At 48.2% G+C, this 17,217-nt stretch overlaps 1 protein-coding gene across 6 annotated transcripts; it reads left to right on the top strand.

The window, feature by feature from the left end:
* Positions 1–3,545: 3,545 nt before the first annotated feature.
* Positions 3,546–17,208, top strand: SNX32 (sorting nexin 32). Of its 6 annotated transcripts, none has more exons than XM_059401482.1 (13): positions 3,546–3,716; positions 11,742–11,846; positions 12,242–12,352; positions 12,498–12,619; positions 12,796–12,919; positions 13,086–13,190; positions 13,384–13,489; positions 13,663–13,738; positions 14,007–14,046; positions 14,819–14,905; positions 15,024–15,183; positions 15,264–15,349; positions 16,592–17,208. In XM_059401482.1, exons 1-13 carry the CDS (start codon positions 3,681–3,683, stop codon positions 16,724–16,726), a joined length of 1,293 nt encoding a protein of 430 aa, XP_059257465.1. In that variant the 5' UTR covers positions 3,546–3,680; the 3' UTR covers positions 16,727–17,208. The 6 variants fall into 6 exon arrangements, with proteins under 6 accessions (XP_059257465.1, XP_059257478.1, XP_059257469.1 ...); XM_059401495.1 differs by having other exon boundaries at positions 3,547–3,716; positions 15,235–15,349; positions 16,592–16,611; XM_059401486.1 differs by lacking the exon at positions 16,592–17,208 and adding an exon at positions 15,665–15,890 and having other exon boundaries at positions 3,547–3,716; positions 15,235–15,349.
* Positions 17,209–17,217: the final 9 nt, after the last annotated feature.

Genomic DNA, 17,217 nt, shown 5'->3' with positions numbered 1-17,217 from the left:
AAAAATGTGGCATGAGGTTTATAGATCTTTTGGAGGCTTTGGGGGAAATGAGCAAAAAGTATGTAGAAAGCAACCAAAAAACATGAGCCTACTATAAATTTTTGTTTTGATATTTATGATATGATGTTTCTACTCCTTAGAAATATTAAAGACCTTATTTTTTTAAGTTGTTATTTACTTATTTGACAGAGAGAGAGGGAGAGAGAGCAAGAGTGCACAAGCAGAGGGAGCTACAGAGGGAAAGGGAGAAGCAGGCTCCCCACTGAGTGGAGAGCCCAACGTGGGGATCGATCCCAGGAGTCTGGGATCTTGACCTGGGCTAAAGGCACTTAACTGACTGAGCCACCCAGATGCCCCAATATTTCAGTATTTTAAAAGTACATGAGGAGGGGCATGTGGGAGGCTCGATCAGTTCAGTGTCTGATTCTTGGTTTCAGCTCAGGTCATGATCTCAGGGTCATGAGATCAAGCACAGCAATGAGCTCCATTCTGGGCATGGAGCCTTCTTAAGATTCTCTCTCTCCCAGGGCGCCTGGGTGACTCAGTGGGTTAAAGCCTCTGCCTTCGGCTCAGGTCATGATCCCAGGTTCCTGGGATCGAGCCCCACACTGGGCTCTCTGCTCTACAGGGAGCCTGCTTCCTCCTCTCTCTCTCTCTGCCTGCCTCTCTGCCTACTTGTGATCTCTGTCTGTCAAATAAATAAACAAAATCTCTTTAAAAAAATCTTTTAAAAAAATTATTCTCTCTCTCCCTCTGCCTCCCATCCACCACTTTCTCTCCCCTCCCCCCAAAAAGTATATAAAGGGAAAAGGGTGAAATATTTCTTTCATCCAAACTATTCATGGCTGCTTTTTGCCACCTCTTACACCCTATCCAAGAGACAAACAGGATCTAAGAGCCCACTTTCTGACGTTGATGCCTTGACTGCAGGCATCTGGGGAGTCTTCTCTCTTCTGTGGAATGAGAGTGCATGATGGATGGCATGGAGACATAGGAGATATAGGACATAGGAGAAAGCCCCAAAGAAGACTGACACAAGGGGAAAAGTCTATGTGATTAGATGAATAACCAATTCAAAGATGGAAACAGTAATAACGCAACAGTTGAGGTAACTTCATATGGAGTCTGAGTAACTCAAATCTGATGTGTGGAGGTGAGGGAAATCCATGGAAATGGTGGGTTATCATGGTGAATCGAGCCCACCATTATTCTGGCTACATTTGGAGGCTAGTTAGAGGGAAGATTCAGGAGGATGGCTTGGTCCAGATATACAGGGTCCTGCGAGAGACCTGTCCCATTCGATTGTAAAATTGTCTTACATGGGAGAGGGGCGTACAGGAAGAGTAAAGGAAATAACTTGCAAACCCAACACACATAATCATTATGATGGGCTTTGACTTCTTACTTTTTTTTTTCCCACTTCTTTCTTTTCTCTTGCCTGTGTCACTTTGGAGCCCCTTGTTTCTCTCCAGGATCATCTCTCGGAAGATTTCTTGGCTCATTCCAGGTTGCATCTTCCTTCACAGCCTTCATTATCTACCCTTTATCCTCTGTCATTCCCCATTTTTCTCACTATGCATTCTTCTCTATCTTATAAACCAATCACACGCTAAATGAAATCCTCTAGCCCCTCCCAAATCCATTTCTCAAACATTTCCCAACAAGCCCGTCAGTCACAGCTCTTCTCCAAGAGAACAATCTCCATATTTCCTCCAGGTAGCAACACATTATCAGATCTTTTTTTTTTTTTTTTTTTCTCCTTGAAATCTTCTCATTCCCCTTGTTCTCATTCTTCTTCATTTCCTTTGGCCCTAGCCTCCACCTCCATCCTCAAAAGCTCTTCATTCCCAGCCTCTCCTTTCTTCTCTTATATTTACTTCTTCACAGTCAGTACCTCTCTGCTTGGCTCTAATTTCTCCTCCTTGACTTTCATCACTTCCGCTGTCTCTGTTTCCTTCGCTAGCTCCACTCCTTCATCGGCCTCACTCATCATCACCTTCATCTGTAACCTCTTTCTCTTCAATAGAAACAGATTCCTCAGGAGGATCATTCACTCCGCCCAAGACATCCTTCTCAACTCCCACTGCTTCCTCAGTCTCTTGTAGCTCATCACTCCCTTCCACCCTTTCAAAAGGATTTTCCATCTCAGCATCGGTAATTTTCCTCTGTTTTTCATCATTAGTCACTTCTAGCTCTCTTTCAGTTGTCTCTTCAGTTACACTCTCCATCCCTGAACCCTCCAGCTTGTCTGCACTTGACAGTTTATCTCCAGTGGATCTCAAATCCTCTCTGCTACTTTCTGGCTTCTCTTCCCTGGAGCCCTCCTTCTCTCCACTTGACCTCAGCTTCTCTTCACTCAGACTCAGCTTCTCACTTGAGGTCAACTTCTCTCCACTCAGCTGCTCTCCACTTGACCTCAGCTGTTCTTCACTTGACCTAGGCTTCTCTCCACTCAGCTGCTCTCCACTCGACCTCAGCTCCTCCTCATTCTGCTCTGGTGTATGTGGTCCGGATCTCAGGTCCTCTCCTCTGATCCCCACCCCACTAAATTTCAACCTCTCTTTAAAGCCAGACCCCCTCCTAGACCCTGCTGTAGTCTCTGCACTCTCAGACTCCGCGCCTATTTTGTCTCGAATTTCTTGTTTCCCCCCCATCTCCTTTGGGCTGTTTTCCCCCAAACCTGCTGGAGCCTGTAATGAACTTGCTACACCGTGCACTAACTTCATATCCGTCCTTTCCGGACTCTGGCCTGACTTTGCTTTCAAGACCACTTTTCCCACATCTTCCGGTCTCCAGTGCTGAGGGTCAAGCTTTGGGTCGCCCACTGGAGGCTTTTGGGTATTTCTACCCAGGAGCTCCATTCTCTTCCCAATCACAATGAGCCCGTTCCAGGGCACCCACACATTTTCTCGCAGCATCTGTGCCCCTCTGCTTCCTCGGTCCAGGTGCGACCACCCGTGGACCCGGGCCCGGCCTCGGGCGCTCCGGCGCCGGGCCTTGCGGCGTCTCCTCAGGACGCTATGCGGCTTGCCCCGCAGACCCCTCATGCCCCAGAGCGGAAATTCTAACGGAACCCCTTTCCCCAAAGACACTACCCCACATCCTTACACCTCGACCACCCTCCCACCCCTCCTCCCTATTCCCCCCACCCCACCCTCCCAGCCTCCCACCCTGCCCACTGGCTCGTCGCTTCGCCCACCGCCCGGAGGGCGCGCGACGGGCCAAGTGCGCACGCGCAGAGCGCGCGAGTCGGTTGGGAGGCACGGCCTGGAGCTGCGGCAGCGACTGACTGCCTGCCTGGGGGCGGGGTGGGGGGGGGCTGCGGACGTGGCTCGACACCACCGTAACCCCAGAACCCCCGACCCCAGGCCCCATGCTGTGGTCCGTTCCCGGCCCTGGGTTACGTGCTTCCCCTTAAAAGCTGGAGCCAAGCAAGGGAACGACAGGCGTGGTAGCCAATGGGGTCGCTCACGGTGAACCTGGTAGCCAATCAAAAGGCGGAGCTGCAGAGGAGCGGGTGGAAACCACGCCCGATTCCAGGTGACTCCTAGCAGGGAGGGGAGCGTGTCAGCTGGTAGGGTCCCGTGCCTCGGGCGAGCTACCGGGGGACGAAGCTGCGGGAGCGCGCGGGCAGTGGCCGGCCGCGGAATACTTGTGTGCTGCGGCCAAGAAGAAGGGTGATGGAAGGGCGGCAAGAGGCTGGGAAGGAGAGCAAGGTAAAGAAAGGATGCGAATCCCCTCCCCCCCGCCTCACTCCACGATACCCAGTGATGCCCAATCAGGGAGTGGGACGTGTGTGCCTGTGTTCGCGCGCACGCGTGAGCTAGAGAGACCTGAGCAAGGGAGGGGGGCGCCACTGTGGCACCTGCATGGGGCATGGTGAGGATGGCAAAGGGGGCAGGGTTTACCTTTGTCATGACAGATGGAAAGGGACCTGTCACTGCCACTCCTCCCCCTCCGCCGGACCAGCTCACGATTATGGCCTAATAGGGAAGAAGAGGAAGGAGGGATGTCAGGGTTGGGAAGAGTACCCTTCTCCTTTGCCAAGGGAGCGGGGGAGGGATCCAGTACAGCACTAACGGCTTCATTTGTGTACCTGTGTTCATATAATCGTAAGATCATTAATTCTTCATTTTTTCCTCTTGACTTCATTCAACAAATAGTTATTGAGCATCATTGGGCTCACAGAGGTGCACACTTTTCAGAACTGGACGCGTGTGCATAGTGGGCGGTGGCCGAGGATAAGGATGGAGTAGCTGTGGTCCATCCTTGAAATCCCATCTCCCTCAGCGGTTACCAAACAGTACAGGCTACAGCAGAGATACTAAGGCAGCAGGAGGGGACAGGAGACTTAGGGCCCCATTGTACCAATGAGTCAGATTGTGTGTGTGTGTGTGTGTGTGTGTGTGTGTGTAGGGGGCAGGTTGCAGTTGGACAAAGGGGAAGGCTGCCCTGGGGATATCAGAGAAGCCAAGTGAGGAGTGGGGTTCAAGGGAGTTTGGAGAGGTGAGGGGGCTGACAGACACAAAGTATAGAGCAAAAAATACCCATTTCAATGTTTATGTTCATATTCATGGCTAAATTAATTAATATACATAAAATGCTTAGATCAGTACCTGGCCTATAGGAAGCTCAAGTGTAAGTGTTAGCTGTTATGTTGTTGGTGTTGTTTTGTTGTTGTTACTGTTATCATATGGGATATTTACTAGGCTATCAAACCGATGGGTCCATCCCCAAACTTTGTAGGTACCAGACTCTCTGAAAGTGCAGTATTAGATCCTGTCCTCTAGAATAAGCATTACTTTCTCTAAGAGTCTCCTTTAAATAGAAAGAAATGGAAAGAATACTAAATGAAGATGTAAATAAAAATATACGGGACGCCTGGGTGGCTCAGTTGGTTAAGCAGCTGCCTTCGGCTCAGGTCATGATCCCAGCGTCCTGGGATCGAGTCCCACATCGGGCTCCTTGCTCCGCGGGGAGCCTGCTTCTCCCTCTGACTCTGCCTTCCACTCTGTCTGCCTGTGCTCTCTCTCGCTCGCTCTCTCTCTGACAAATAAATAAATAAAATCTTTAAAAAAATAATAATAAAAAATATATAATAGAAGAGAAAATGAAATAATATAAAAATACTTGACTAATCTAACAGAAGACAAGGAAAAAAAGAATAAAGCAACAAAAAAAAAAGATGAGAAAAAGAAAAAAAAAACAAAAAGCAAGATAGTAGGTTTATAGTTTATGTTAATAATTATAGTAATTATGAATAGACCAAACACTCCAGTTAAAAACATATTCAGAGGGTGCCTGGCTGGTTCAGTTGGTAGAACATACAAATTTTGATCTCAGGGTTGAGACTTGGAGCCCCACCTGGAGTGTAAGGTTACTTAAAAAAAAATTGAGACTGGACTTTTTTTCAGATTGGATTTAAAAAAAAAAAAAAATAGGCTTCATGCCCAACATGGAGCCCAGAGTGGAACTTGAACTCACAACCCCAGATCAAGACCAGAGCTGAGACCAAGATTCTGATACCACCCAGGCGCCCCTCAGATTGGATTTTTAAAAGACAACTATATTCTGTCAAATGACACATACTTTTAGGGGTGCCTGGGTGTCTGAGTCGGTTAAGTGTCTGACTCTTGATTTCAGCTCTGGTCGTGATTTCATGGATGGTGGGATGGCTCTGGGCTCCATGCTCAGCAGGGAATCTGCTTAAGATGCTCTCTCCTCTCCCTCTGTACCCCCCCAACATGTATACTCTCTCTAAAATAAATAAATAACTCTTTTTTTTTTGTAAGAGGCATACTTTAACTGTAAGGACCCAGAAGAATGCTGGCATAGCTATATTAATTTCAGACGAAGTAGACTGTGAGATAAGAAGTATTAGAAATAAAGAGGGACATTTTTTAATGGTTAAAGTGTCAGTTCAACAGGAAGATATAACAGTCCTAAATTGGGGCACCTGGGTGGCTTGGTGGGTTAAAGCCTCTGCCTTCGGCTCAGGTCATGATCCCAGGGTCATGGGATCAAGCCCCGCATCGGGCTCTCTGCTCAGCAGGGAGCCTGCTTCCTCTTCTCTCTCTGCCCACCCCTCTGTCTACTTGTGATCTCTGTCTGTCAAATAAATAAATAAAATCTTTAAAAGGAAAATAAATTGACTTTCTAAAAAAAAAAAAAGATCCTAAATTTATACGTAACTAATAGCATCATTTCAAAATGTGCAAAGGAAAAGATGACAGAATTAGAAAGAGAAATAGCTCACAATTACAACTAGAGGTGTAACACAACTCTCTCAACTGTAGAACAAGCAGACCAAAAAAAAATCAGTAAGGATTTTGAAGATTTAAAATATCATAATTTAAAAAAAATTACCATGATTGGGGCACCTGGGTGGCTCCGTCAGTTAAGCATCTACCTTTGGCTCAGGTCATGATACCAGGGTCCTGGGATCCAGCCCGCCTGGGGCTCCTTGTCCAGTGGGGAGCCTGCTTCTCCATCTCCCTCTCCCTGCTACTCCCCCTGCTTGTGCTCTCTCTCTCTGTGTCAAATAAATAAATAAAATAATAAAATACCATGATTAATCAATTTGATCTAATTGGTTTAATTAAAGCTCTGTACCCAACAGCTGGCGGAAACACATTCTTTTTGAGTGCACTTGAAAAATTCACCAAAATACATTATGTGTGGGCGCCTGGGTGGCTCAGTGGGTTAAGCCGCTGCCTTCTGCTCGGGTCATGGTCTCAGGGTCCTGGGATCGAGTCCCGCATCAGGCTCTCTGCTCAGCGGGGAGCCTGCTTCCTCCTCTCTCTCTCTGCCTGCCTCTCTGCCTACTTGTGATCTCTCTCTGTCAAATAAATAAATAAAATCTTAAAAAAAAATACATTATGTGTTGGGCTATATTGCAAGTATCAAGTTTTGAAACTTTGAAATCATAGAATGAGATCTCTGTCCTGGTAGAATTAATGGGGAATCAAAGCAAAAAGATAACTAGATTCCAAAATACTTGGAAAGTAAGCAACGTGCTTCTAAGTAACTCATAGGTCAAAGAAGAAATGACAATGAAAATTAGAAAAATTTTTAAAGAAATGGTTTTGAAAATATGATAATCAAAACTGGAGATACAGCTGAAGAAGTACCCTGGGGGGAAACTTATACCTCCAAATGCATATTTTAGAAAAAAAAGAAAGATTGAAAAAAGTCAGTGATCTACATTTCTTTTTTTGTTTTTTTAAAAAAAGATTTTATTTATTCATTTGACAGAAGAGATCACAAGTAGGCAGAGAGCCAGGCAGAGAGAGAGAGGGAAGCAGGCTCCCTGCTGAGCAGAGAGCTCAATGCAGGGCTCGATTCCAGGACCCTGAGATCATGACCTGAGCCAAAGGCAGAGGCTTAACCCACTGAGCCACCCAGGCACCCCTTGTTTTGTTTTTGAAAGATTTTATTTGTCAGAGAGAGAGAGCACAAGCAGGGGGAGTGGCAGGCAGAGGGAGAAGCAGGCTCCCTGCTGAGCCAGGAGCCCAAGGTGAGACTCCATCTGAGGAAGGACTGTGGGATCATGATCTGATCCAAAGGCAGAGACTTAACCAACTGAGGCACCCAGGCATCACAATGATCTACATTTTAATCTTAAGAAACTAGAAAAAGAAGAACAAGTTAAACTCCAAGAAAGTAAAAGGAAGGAAATAATAAAGAGCAGAAATCAATTAATAGAAGATAAATATAAATGTACAGAAATACAACAATGCCAAAAATAGTTTTTTGAAAATATTTTAAAAATAATAAGCATTTAGAAAGACTGATGAGAGAGAGAAAGAGCGAGACTGAGAGGGAGGAAGGGAGAAAATATTAATTACCAATATCAGGAATGATAAAGTACATATTGATAAAGATGTTTCAGTCATTAAAAAGACAGTAAGAGGGGCACCACCTGGGTAGCTCAGTCAATTAAGGTTAAGTGTCTGCCTTGCCTCAGGTCTTGATCCCAGGGTCCTGGGATTGAGACCCGCATGGGGCTCACTGCTCAGTGGGGAGCCTGCTTCTCCATCAGCCTCTGCCCCTCCCCCCACTCATCTTTCTCTCTCTCTCTCTCCCGCTCTCTCTCAAATAAATAAAATTTTAATAAATAAAGTATTTAAGAAAAAGCTTATGCCAACAAATGAGAGAATTTAAACAAAATGGACAAACTACTTGAAAAAATGCAACTTTCCAAACCTGAAACAAGAAGTAGAGAATTTCAATAGTCCTATATTTATTATAGGAAGTAAATTTATAATTAAAAACTTTTCTAAAAATACCTCTCTAAGCAATAAAATTCCACGTGTGTATTGTTTGAAGCCTTAAAGGAAAGCTAGTAACATTCTTATGTAAGTTATTCCAAAAACAGAAATAGAAAGCACAATTCAACTTATTTTAGGAGGGCAATATAGCCTCAATACAAAAACCTGTCAGGAAGAGGTACATGATGGTGATAACTGAACAACACCATGAATATCCTTAATATCAATAAACTGTACACTTTAAAATGGTTAAAATGGTAAATTTTGTGTTATGCATGTTTTACCACAAAAAATCCTATCAAAAACATTAAAAGAGAGGAAAAATACAGTTTAATTTGTCTTGTGAACATAAATGGAAAAATCGCAAACAAAATGTCATCAAGTTGAATAAGCAGTATATAAAAATATGATACTTCAGGGCACCTGGGGAGCTCACTTGGTTAAGCATCCAGCTCTTGATTTCAGCTTAAGTCATGATCTCAGGGTCATGGCGTTGAGCCCTGCATTGGACTCCACACTCAGCACAGAGTCTGCTTGTCCCCCTCCCTTTGCCTCTCCCCACAATCACTTGCTTGCATGGGCTCTCTCTCTCTCTCTCAAATAAATAAGTAAATAAAATCTTAAAAAAAAAAAAAAAAAAAAAGAAACCAAAAAACAAAAAGGTAATACTTCATGATGAAGGCCTTGTTCCAGGAATGCAGGGTGGTACAATATATGATGATCAATCAATGAAATTCAGGACATTACAGAATGACAAGAAAACCCATTTGATATCTCAATAAAGGGAGGAAACATAGATAAAAATCTTACCAAACTAGGCATAGAAGGGAGTCTCATTAATCTGATTCAGGATTAATCATTTTTAGGATTTTTTTTAAAGATTTTATTTATTTATTTATTTATTTTAGAGAGAAAGAGATTACAAGTAGGCAGAGAGGCAGGCAGAGAGAGAGGGGGAAGCAAGCTCCCTGCTGAGCAGAGAGCTCAATGCGGGGCTTGATTCCAGGACCCTGAGATCATGACCTGAGCCAAAGGCAGAGGCTTAACCCACTGAGCCACCCAGGTGCCCCAGGATTACATTTTAAATGCATTCCCTCTGAGATCAGGAACAAGTCAAGGATTTCCTTTCTCACATATCACCATTTCTGCATTGTACTAGAGGTCCTAGCAAATGCAATAAAGCAAGAAAAAGAAATAAAAGGTATAAAGTTTGGAAAGGAAAAACTAAAACTGTCATTATTTTATATTATAGGATTTTATCTGGAGGAAACCCAAAATAATCTACAAACTATTTAAAGTAGTAAGTAAATATAGCAAGGTTCTTGGACATAAAGTAAATATAGAAAAATCAATTGTGTGTTTCTACATACTAGCAATAAATAACTAGGGAATGAATCTTTTAAAAACATTTCAAATAGGGGCGTCTGGGTGGCTCAATGGGTTAAAGCCCCTGCCTTCGGCTCAGGTCATGATCCCAGGGTCCTGGGATCGAGCCCCACGTTGGGTTCTCTGCTTGGCAGGTAGCCTGCTTCCCTCCTCTCTCTGCCTGCTTTTCTGCCTCCTTGTGATCTCTGTCTGTCAAATAAATAAATAAAATCTTTTTTTAAAAAGTCTATTTAAAAAAGTGAAATATTTCAAATAGCAACAACAATAAAAAAAATCATAAAATACCTAGGAATAAATCTAACAAAGATGTGCAAACCCTTTACAGAGAACACTACAAAACATTACTGAGAAACATTAAAGAAGATTTAAATAATTGGAAATATATTTCATGTTGATGGATTGGAAGATTCAAAATTATAAAAATGTCTATCCTTCCCAAAGTGACCTATAGATTCAATTTAATCTCAATCAAAATCCTGGCAAATTTTTTGGGTGTAAATTAACAAGCTGAGTCTACAACTAAACAGAAATGCAAAAATCTATAATAGCCAGAATGATTTTGAAAAAGAACATGTTTGTTAATTCTATCTGATTTCAAGTTTGTCAATTATAGTAATCAAGACAGTGTGAAAATATCAAAAGTACAGATGTATGGATCAGAGAAACAGAACAGATAGTACAAAACCTATAACACTTATGAAGTCAATTTATTTTCTACCAAAAAAAGATTTGTACCAGAGCAAGTCAATACTCAAAAGTTAGGTTTTTTTTTAACAAATAGTGCTAAAATGACTGGCTGTTATATGACAAAAATGAGTCATAACCCATACCTTACATTGTATACAAGTGAAGTGAAGGTGGATCATAGACCTAATTATAAAAGCTTACACTATTAATTTCTAGAAGAAAAAAAAAATAGGAGAATATCTTCATGACCTGGGGGTTGGCAAAATTTTCTTCAAGGGTATGCAAAAATCCTGCATCATAAAAGAAAAGAGCTTGTAAAATTATAGGTCATTAAGAGAGAAAAGGCAACCCAAAGAAGAGGAGTTACTGACAACACGTAACTGACAAAGGACTTGTCTCCAGGATATATAAAGAGTCCCTACAAATCAATGAGAAAAAGACAATCCAATTTTTATGAGAAGGGAGGGGAGGGGCACAAGACTTGAATAGGCACTTTACAAAAGATCTCTAAACAGGTGATGGATACATAAAATGGTATTCAACATCATTCCTCACCAGGGAATACAAGTTAAGCCACAATCCGCAAATACCCTGCCCCCACCAGTATGGCTAACATGAAAAAGACTAACAATTCTCAGTACTGGCAAGGGTGTGGTGCCACTGGAATTTTCATACAATGCTGGCAGGAATATAAATTTGTACAATCACCTTGAGAAACTGGTAGTGTCTGCGAAAGATTTAAACACATGCCTGCCCCATAGAAGACACATGGAAGAATGTTCAAGGCAGTTTTATCCATAATAGGCCAGCCTTGAAATAATCTAAATGACTACCAACAGTAGAGAGCGAGGGGACATGAGCGGTGGGCTGGTGACAGTCTATGTACTGGTGAGCCATGCTTGAAGGTACAGTGGCTTCTTCCTTCACTGGGTACAGTGGTATAGACTGAGTAGGTGTTTAATAACGGTGTGTGGAAAAGCTCAATGCAAGAATGAACTCGTAGTCTGGGGGCTCACTGGTTGGGATGCCTGAATTCAGTAACCAGCGGGGGAAGAGGTGAGCTGGTAGCTGAGAAAGCACTTGGGGTTTGGGATTTGAGAAACTGGGTTCAAATCTGGCCCAGCCACTGCTGATTTGGGACAACTTATTTCACCTCTCTGGTGCTCTCTGCAGAGCAGGGAGAAGCCGGCCTGCTTCTGAGGAAGGAAGTGTGGGAAAGTGTTGTAGTGATTGTAGAACCCCGAGCAGTGACTCCCCAGGATCCCTCTAGCTGGTGACCCCAGGGCATTGAAGAGGCAATGCTGCTGAGGCAGGCTGTGCAGGAGGACCCGGAGTCCGCTGTGAGGATGCGGTCAGGGGCTGTGGTCAGTCGTGTCAGAAACCTCCCCTCCCCGGCAGCCCTCCTCCGTATCAGTGGACCTGCAGGGAGACAGTACCTTGCAGGTGGAGATCTCTGATGCCGTGAGCGAGCGCGACAAGGTGAAATTCACCGTTCAGACCAAGGTGAGGCTGCCAGAGGAGCGAAGGGGAGTTGAAGCGGCGGCCTCGGGAGCTCGAGGAGCCCGCTTCCCTCGGTCTCACTTGCCTTGGGGGTGAGGGCCAGATGCCAACGTCAACTCTGGGCCCTGTTCCTCAACCTGACTCCTGCCCCCTGCCTCTCCGAGAAAGCAGGCATCTTGCCTCCTCTCCAGTTGCCTTTTGCCTCTGGCCCCGAGTCCTAACCATCCCCTGTCCGTCATCCCGACGGAAATCATGGATGGCTGAGCCACGGAGGCCCACCTTGGGCCTCACCTGGGATGTGGGATTGGGGAAGCCCGAGAGTGGGTGCCCAGAATGCCCGGCAGGTCCAGGGTTTGGGGGGGAGGAGAGACACTTCAGACATGCTTCCTGGCTTCCAGAGCTGCCTCCCTCACTTCGCCCAGACGGAGTTCTCAGTCGTGCGACAGCATGAGGAGTTCATCTGGCTACACGACGCCTATGTGGAAAACGAGGAGTACGCCGGCCTCATCGTGAGGAAGGGCCGGGCGGGCTGGGGCCATGAGGGGCAGGTCTGGGTGCTTGGGTGGGCATGGAAGACTGAGCGATGCCTCTGGGGGTGGGTGATGGCCTTCTCAGCCATGAGAGACCTGCCCACTCTGTCCCTCCTTCGAGCAGATTCCCCCAGCCCCTCCAAGGCCAGACTTCGAGGCTTCGAGGGAAAAGCTGCAGAAGTTGGGTGAGGGGGACAGCTCCATCACGCGGGAAGAATTTGCCAAAATGAAGCAGGAGCTAGAGGCGTGAGTGCTACCTCCTTTCCTTGAGCTCCAGGCCCAGCCCTGTCCTGAGAGTCCCCGGATTTCATCCCCTGTGGTTAGTTAGAGACCCTGACCTCTGACCCCAGGGCTCCTGAGGGGAAGGGGGCGGGATGATCAGAGCCAAGGAGGGTCCTTGAGCTGCCTGCTGATTTCCGCAGGGAGTACCTAGCTCTCTTTAAGAAGACAGTTGCAATGCACGAGGTCTTTCTGCAACGCCTTGCGGCCCACCCGACCCTGCGTCGAGACCACAACTTCTTTGTCTTTTTGGAATATGGCCAGGATGTGAGCTGAGCCAGAGCACACCCTTGGGTCACCCTTGGGGGTTGGGCGGGGAGGGCGTTAGGTGGGTTCAAGCCTCATTCTCATCAGCTCCAAGAGTGACTTGTGAGCCTGGGGTGCGAGGTGCGAGCGCCCACCCCAGCACCATACTCTCCCCTGTGTGCCTCAGCTGAGTGTCCGAGGAAAGAATAGGAAGGAGCTTCTTGGGGGATTTCTGAGGAATATCGTGAAGTCTGCAGATGAAGCCCTCATCACCAGCATGTCAGGGCTCAAGGTGACCCCTGGGACCCCTCTGCGGATTCAACCCAGGGCTTCAAGTCCACAGCAAACACTGAGGCCCAGGGTGGCTGCGGGAGGGAAACCACCGGTGGGGCACAGCCTAGAGGGAAATCGTGCTGCCCCTGCGAGTCCATGGCCACCATGTTCCTGCTGACTCAGTGTAAGCGGCTCCTGTCTGGCTCTCTTAGGAGGTGGATGACTTCTTTGAGCACGAGAGGACCTTCCTGCTGGAGTACCACACCCGCATCCGGGACGCCTGCCTGCGGGCAGACCGTGTCATGCACTCCCACAAGTGTACGCAGGGCCCAAGGGGCCCTGGGTTCCCTGCCCCTTCCCCCTGGCATGCCTACTCCCTATGGGGAGAGAAGAGAGCAGGAAACATCCCGTGTCTCTCCAAGACACAAACACTGATGCTGGGGCTTGATGTGCAGACCGAGGGGGTCTGATGGAGGGCTGTTCCCCAACAGGCCTGGCAGACGATTTTATCCCTATCTCTGCTGCACTGAACAGTCTGGGAACACAGGAAGTCAACCAGCTAAAGACGTGAGGACTCCCTCTTGCCCTTCCTGCCCGTCTATGCCTGTAATACCGTGCCTGCCCGCGAGGGGTCACTGTGGAAACGCCCTATCAGCGTAGGTGGGAGGTGAAGTTCCTGCTGGGATTTGGGAAAGACGCCAGGGAGATTTCCCCACTGCAGGGCATCTGCAAGGGCAGCGCTAAGGGCAGCGCTAAGGGCAGCGCTAAGGGCAGGGAGGCTTTAAGCAACACCCTCTTAAGAATCCTGCCCTAACTCTTCCCCACTGCCTCCTAGGAGTTTCCTCAAATTGGCAGAGCTCTTTGAACGACTAAGGGTGAGTCCTGCCTTGTGTATTGGAAGGGCACCCAATCAATGATCCTTTGCAGGGACTAAATAGCCTCCTCCTAGAAAAGGACAAAGCTCGAGGATCATTTCGGAACATTTGGTGATAACTTGGGCCAGTGATACCCTGGACTCACCCTCAGTCAAACCCTAGTTTAATGAGCTGGAGAGGAGACAGGGATCTGGTCTGAAGTGTGCGTGGGGTGGTGGGGGTGGGAAGCAGGCCTGGCAAGCCATGTACAAGGATGGGCCACGTGCCTCTGGGAGGTTGCCCCGCATTGCCAGCATCCTGCCCCAGACACACACTTCCTGAACTCTCCTCCAAGAGTCAACGGCAGTGTGCCAGTCTTTCTAAGACTCTGCTGGATCATATCTCCTCCCTGCACAGGGACCTTCGGGGACCCTGCCCTTCCAGAAACTGCCCCAAACACAAAGCCCAAAGTCCTTAGTTTGCTTTTTAGGCCTTTGGGATCCAGCCACTGCCATCTGAGCACTGCCACTGACCTCATGGTTCCCTGAACACGTACGAGGCTTGCACACCTGCAGAGCCTTTGGCTGTTGTCTGATTCCTACTCAGCCCCCAAGATCCGGATCAGATGCCACTCCTCAGTCAAGTTTTCCCTGGCCTGCTCCCCTGAACATCAGGGTTTGACCTGGAGTGGTCATCAAGTGACTCTGTTGGCTGTTGAGAGGAGCAGCAGCACCTCATCCCTTAGCTGCTCCTCTGCAAGCTCCCTCCCCAGCCTCCAAACTTCCTGATACAGAAGCTGGAGGGCCGAGTGGCATCTGATGAGGACCTCAAGCTATCAGACATGCTGAGATACTACATGCGAGACTCACAGGCAGCCAAGGTAAGATATGTCCCCAGCACAAACGTTGGGGCTGGAGGACAGCAGGACTGGACCAACAGGGGAGGGCAGGCAGACGAGGCCATGGGCATCGACGATCCTGTGCCCCTGCTGGCCCCAGGACCTGCTGTACCGGCGGCTGCGAGCCCTGGCTGACTATGAGAATGCCAACAAGGCACTGGACAAGGCACGCACTAGGAACCGGGAGGTGCGGACTGCCGAGAGCCACCAGCAGCTGTGCTGCCAACGCTTTGAACGCCTCTCTGACTCAGCCAAGCAGGGTAAGCCCCATGGCCCCAGAGGCCCTGCCACTGGGCTTCCTACTCTGCCAGGGTCCCCATTTTTCCTCCCTTCCCTCCAGAGCTCATGGATTTCAAGTCCCGCCGCGTCTCCTCCTTCCGCAAGAACCTCATAGAGCTGGCAGAGCTGGAGCTCAAACACGCCAAGGTGAGCCCTCCACCCTCACTGTGCTCTCTTGCCACCTCCCTCCCAGACCTCTAGGTTCTTACCAAGTACTGGCAAGCATGTATTGGGGGCAGGTGGTCTGGGAGCCCCCCGTGGACTTTCGGGGTCGTTTCATCTTGGACCAGGACCCTTCCCTTCCCATCGTTAATATGCCCTCAATAAACGGCAGCTGTTGTTGCTGAGGACAAGAATGCAAGAGGGAGGGGGGTAGGACTTACAAGTGTGGGAAGAACGCCCCTTCTATCATGAAGCAGGGTGGCAGTGGTGGGGGACATCAAGGTCCTCTCTCCTATGCAGGCCAGCACCCTGCTTCTCCGGAACACCCTTATCGCCCTCAAGGGGGAGCCTTAGAGCAGCTACAGCCTACTTCAGGGCCTTTAGTGGCAAGAGTCCCCCGCCCCCCCATTTCCCTCAACCTACCACCTCCCCCACCACAGCAACCACTAGCCAGGCCCCACGATCTCCCAGGGCAAGCCCATGCCCCACTCCCACCCAAAAGGGCCAGGTCCTGCAAGAGGAAGCTAGGGCATCATGGGTACCATACTTGGCCACAGGTAAGAACCCCGACCTCAGGGAGGCCAGGGGTCTGGACCTCCCTCCACTCCTGGGAGTCTGGGGGACAGCCCCAGCCCACCCCGTCTCCAATCTTCCCTCCCCCCAACCCCCCCACCCCGAGTTCATTTGTCTCCAGCCTGTTCACAAATAAAAGCTTGCTTTTTGTAGCAAGGAAGCCTGCTTAGTCCTTACTTCCCACAGCTCCAGGGCCCACCAGGAATGTAACCAGGGCACTATGGACACCAGACCCTGGGCACCCCACCCCACCCCCACCAGTGCCAAAAGTAACTACCCTTCCTGCTTCCCACTTGAAGAGACACTGGCAAACTCCAGAGAACTAAGGAACCAGCTTTAACAGGCTTTTTCCTTTTCCCCCCAGTTTGGGTGTGTGTGTGCATGTAATAAGCCTGCATTCCCACCCTTAGGGTGAGATTTATAGGATACCTTTACCTCCCAGGCTGGTGAAAACCCAAAGTACATATCAGAGAGCCTGCAGCAATGCTAGCAAAAGGCTTGGGGCTCCAGCCAACACCCTCTTGGTTAAACACAGGGAGGTGGGGCCCAGGAGACTTGGGTCTGAAGTCCCGGGATCCACCTGGCCTGGCCCCACCCCGGACTCCAGTCACATCTCCAGAAGGCTAAATGCTCAACTTGGCTTCTGACTCACAGCAGCCACTGAACCCAGCCCTCATAGATGAGTCAGCCATCCAAGTCAGAGGAAAACCAGAGAGAACCTTGAAGACAGAACAGCTCAAGAGGCACTTTGTAACTCGCAATCTCACAGCCCACACTAGGCAGGCCTGAGCCTGGGGTTGAATAGGCCTCACTGCCCGGCTGCCCACCCAGGGAAGAGGCTACAGGAGAGTGTTCAGGTATGAAGGCCATTCTGCCCGAAGGGCTCCTGCAGACGGCAGCAGACACACCCCAGTTCATTGAAGTCCCCAACAGTCAGTTTGGGCCCAACCAGTGATACCCCCTATGAGTGAGAACTGTCAGAGGACAGCTCAGCCAGGTGCTGCGACCAAATGAAGGGGGTGGCTGGAGGCTGGGTCTAGAGAAGAGACACTGCTCATTATCTCAGCATACCTTCCCCGGCAAGGTCCCTTGGGCCCCAACCCTGAAACAAACATCCCATTAGTGAGCCTTTTTATTGTTGTGTGTGTTGTTTTTTTTTTTTAATTGAAGGTCCCTTACTGGTCCTGCTTCCACGGGTGGCCAAGACCAGGGGAAAAGGGGAGGGGAACCAGGCGGCGCAAGGAGGGGTCATCTCCACAACATTCCATTTATACACAGAA

This window comes from Mustela nigripes, chromosome 1, assembly GCF_022355385.1.
Source record: "Mustela nigripes isolate SB6536 chromosome 1, MUSNIG.SB6536, whole genome shotgun sequence".
NCBI lineage: Eukaryota > Metazoa > Chordata > Mammalia > Carnivora > Mustelidae > Mustela > Mustela nigripes.
The sequence above is the reverse complement of the archived record's forward strand: the minus strand, read 5'-3'. Positions and strand labels throughout refer to the sequence as shown.

Coding starts and splice junctions, on each gene's coding strand:
- SNX32 (XM_059401482.1), top strand. CDS start 3,681: ATGGAAGGGCGGCAAGAGGCTGGGAAGGAGAGCAAG. Junction 12,620..12,795: donor ATGAAGCAGGAGCTAGAGGC/GTGAGTGCTACC, acceptor TGATTTCCGCAG/GGAGTACCTAGCTCTCTTTA. Junction 13,490..13,662: donor TGTCATGCACTCCCACAAGT/GTACGCAGGGCC, acceptor GTTCCCCAACAG/GCCTGGCAGACGATTTTATC.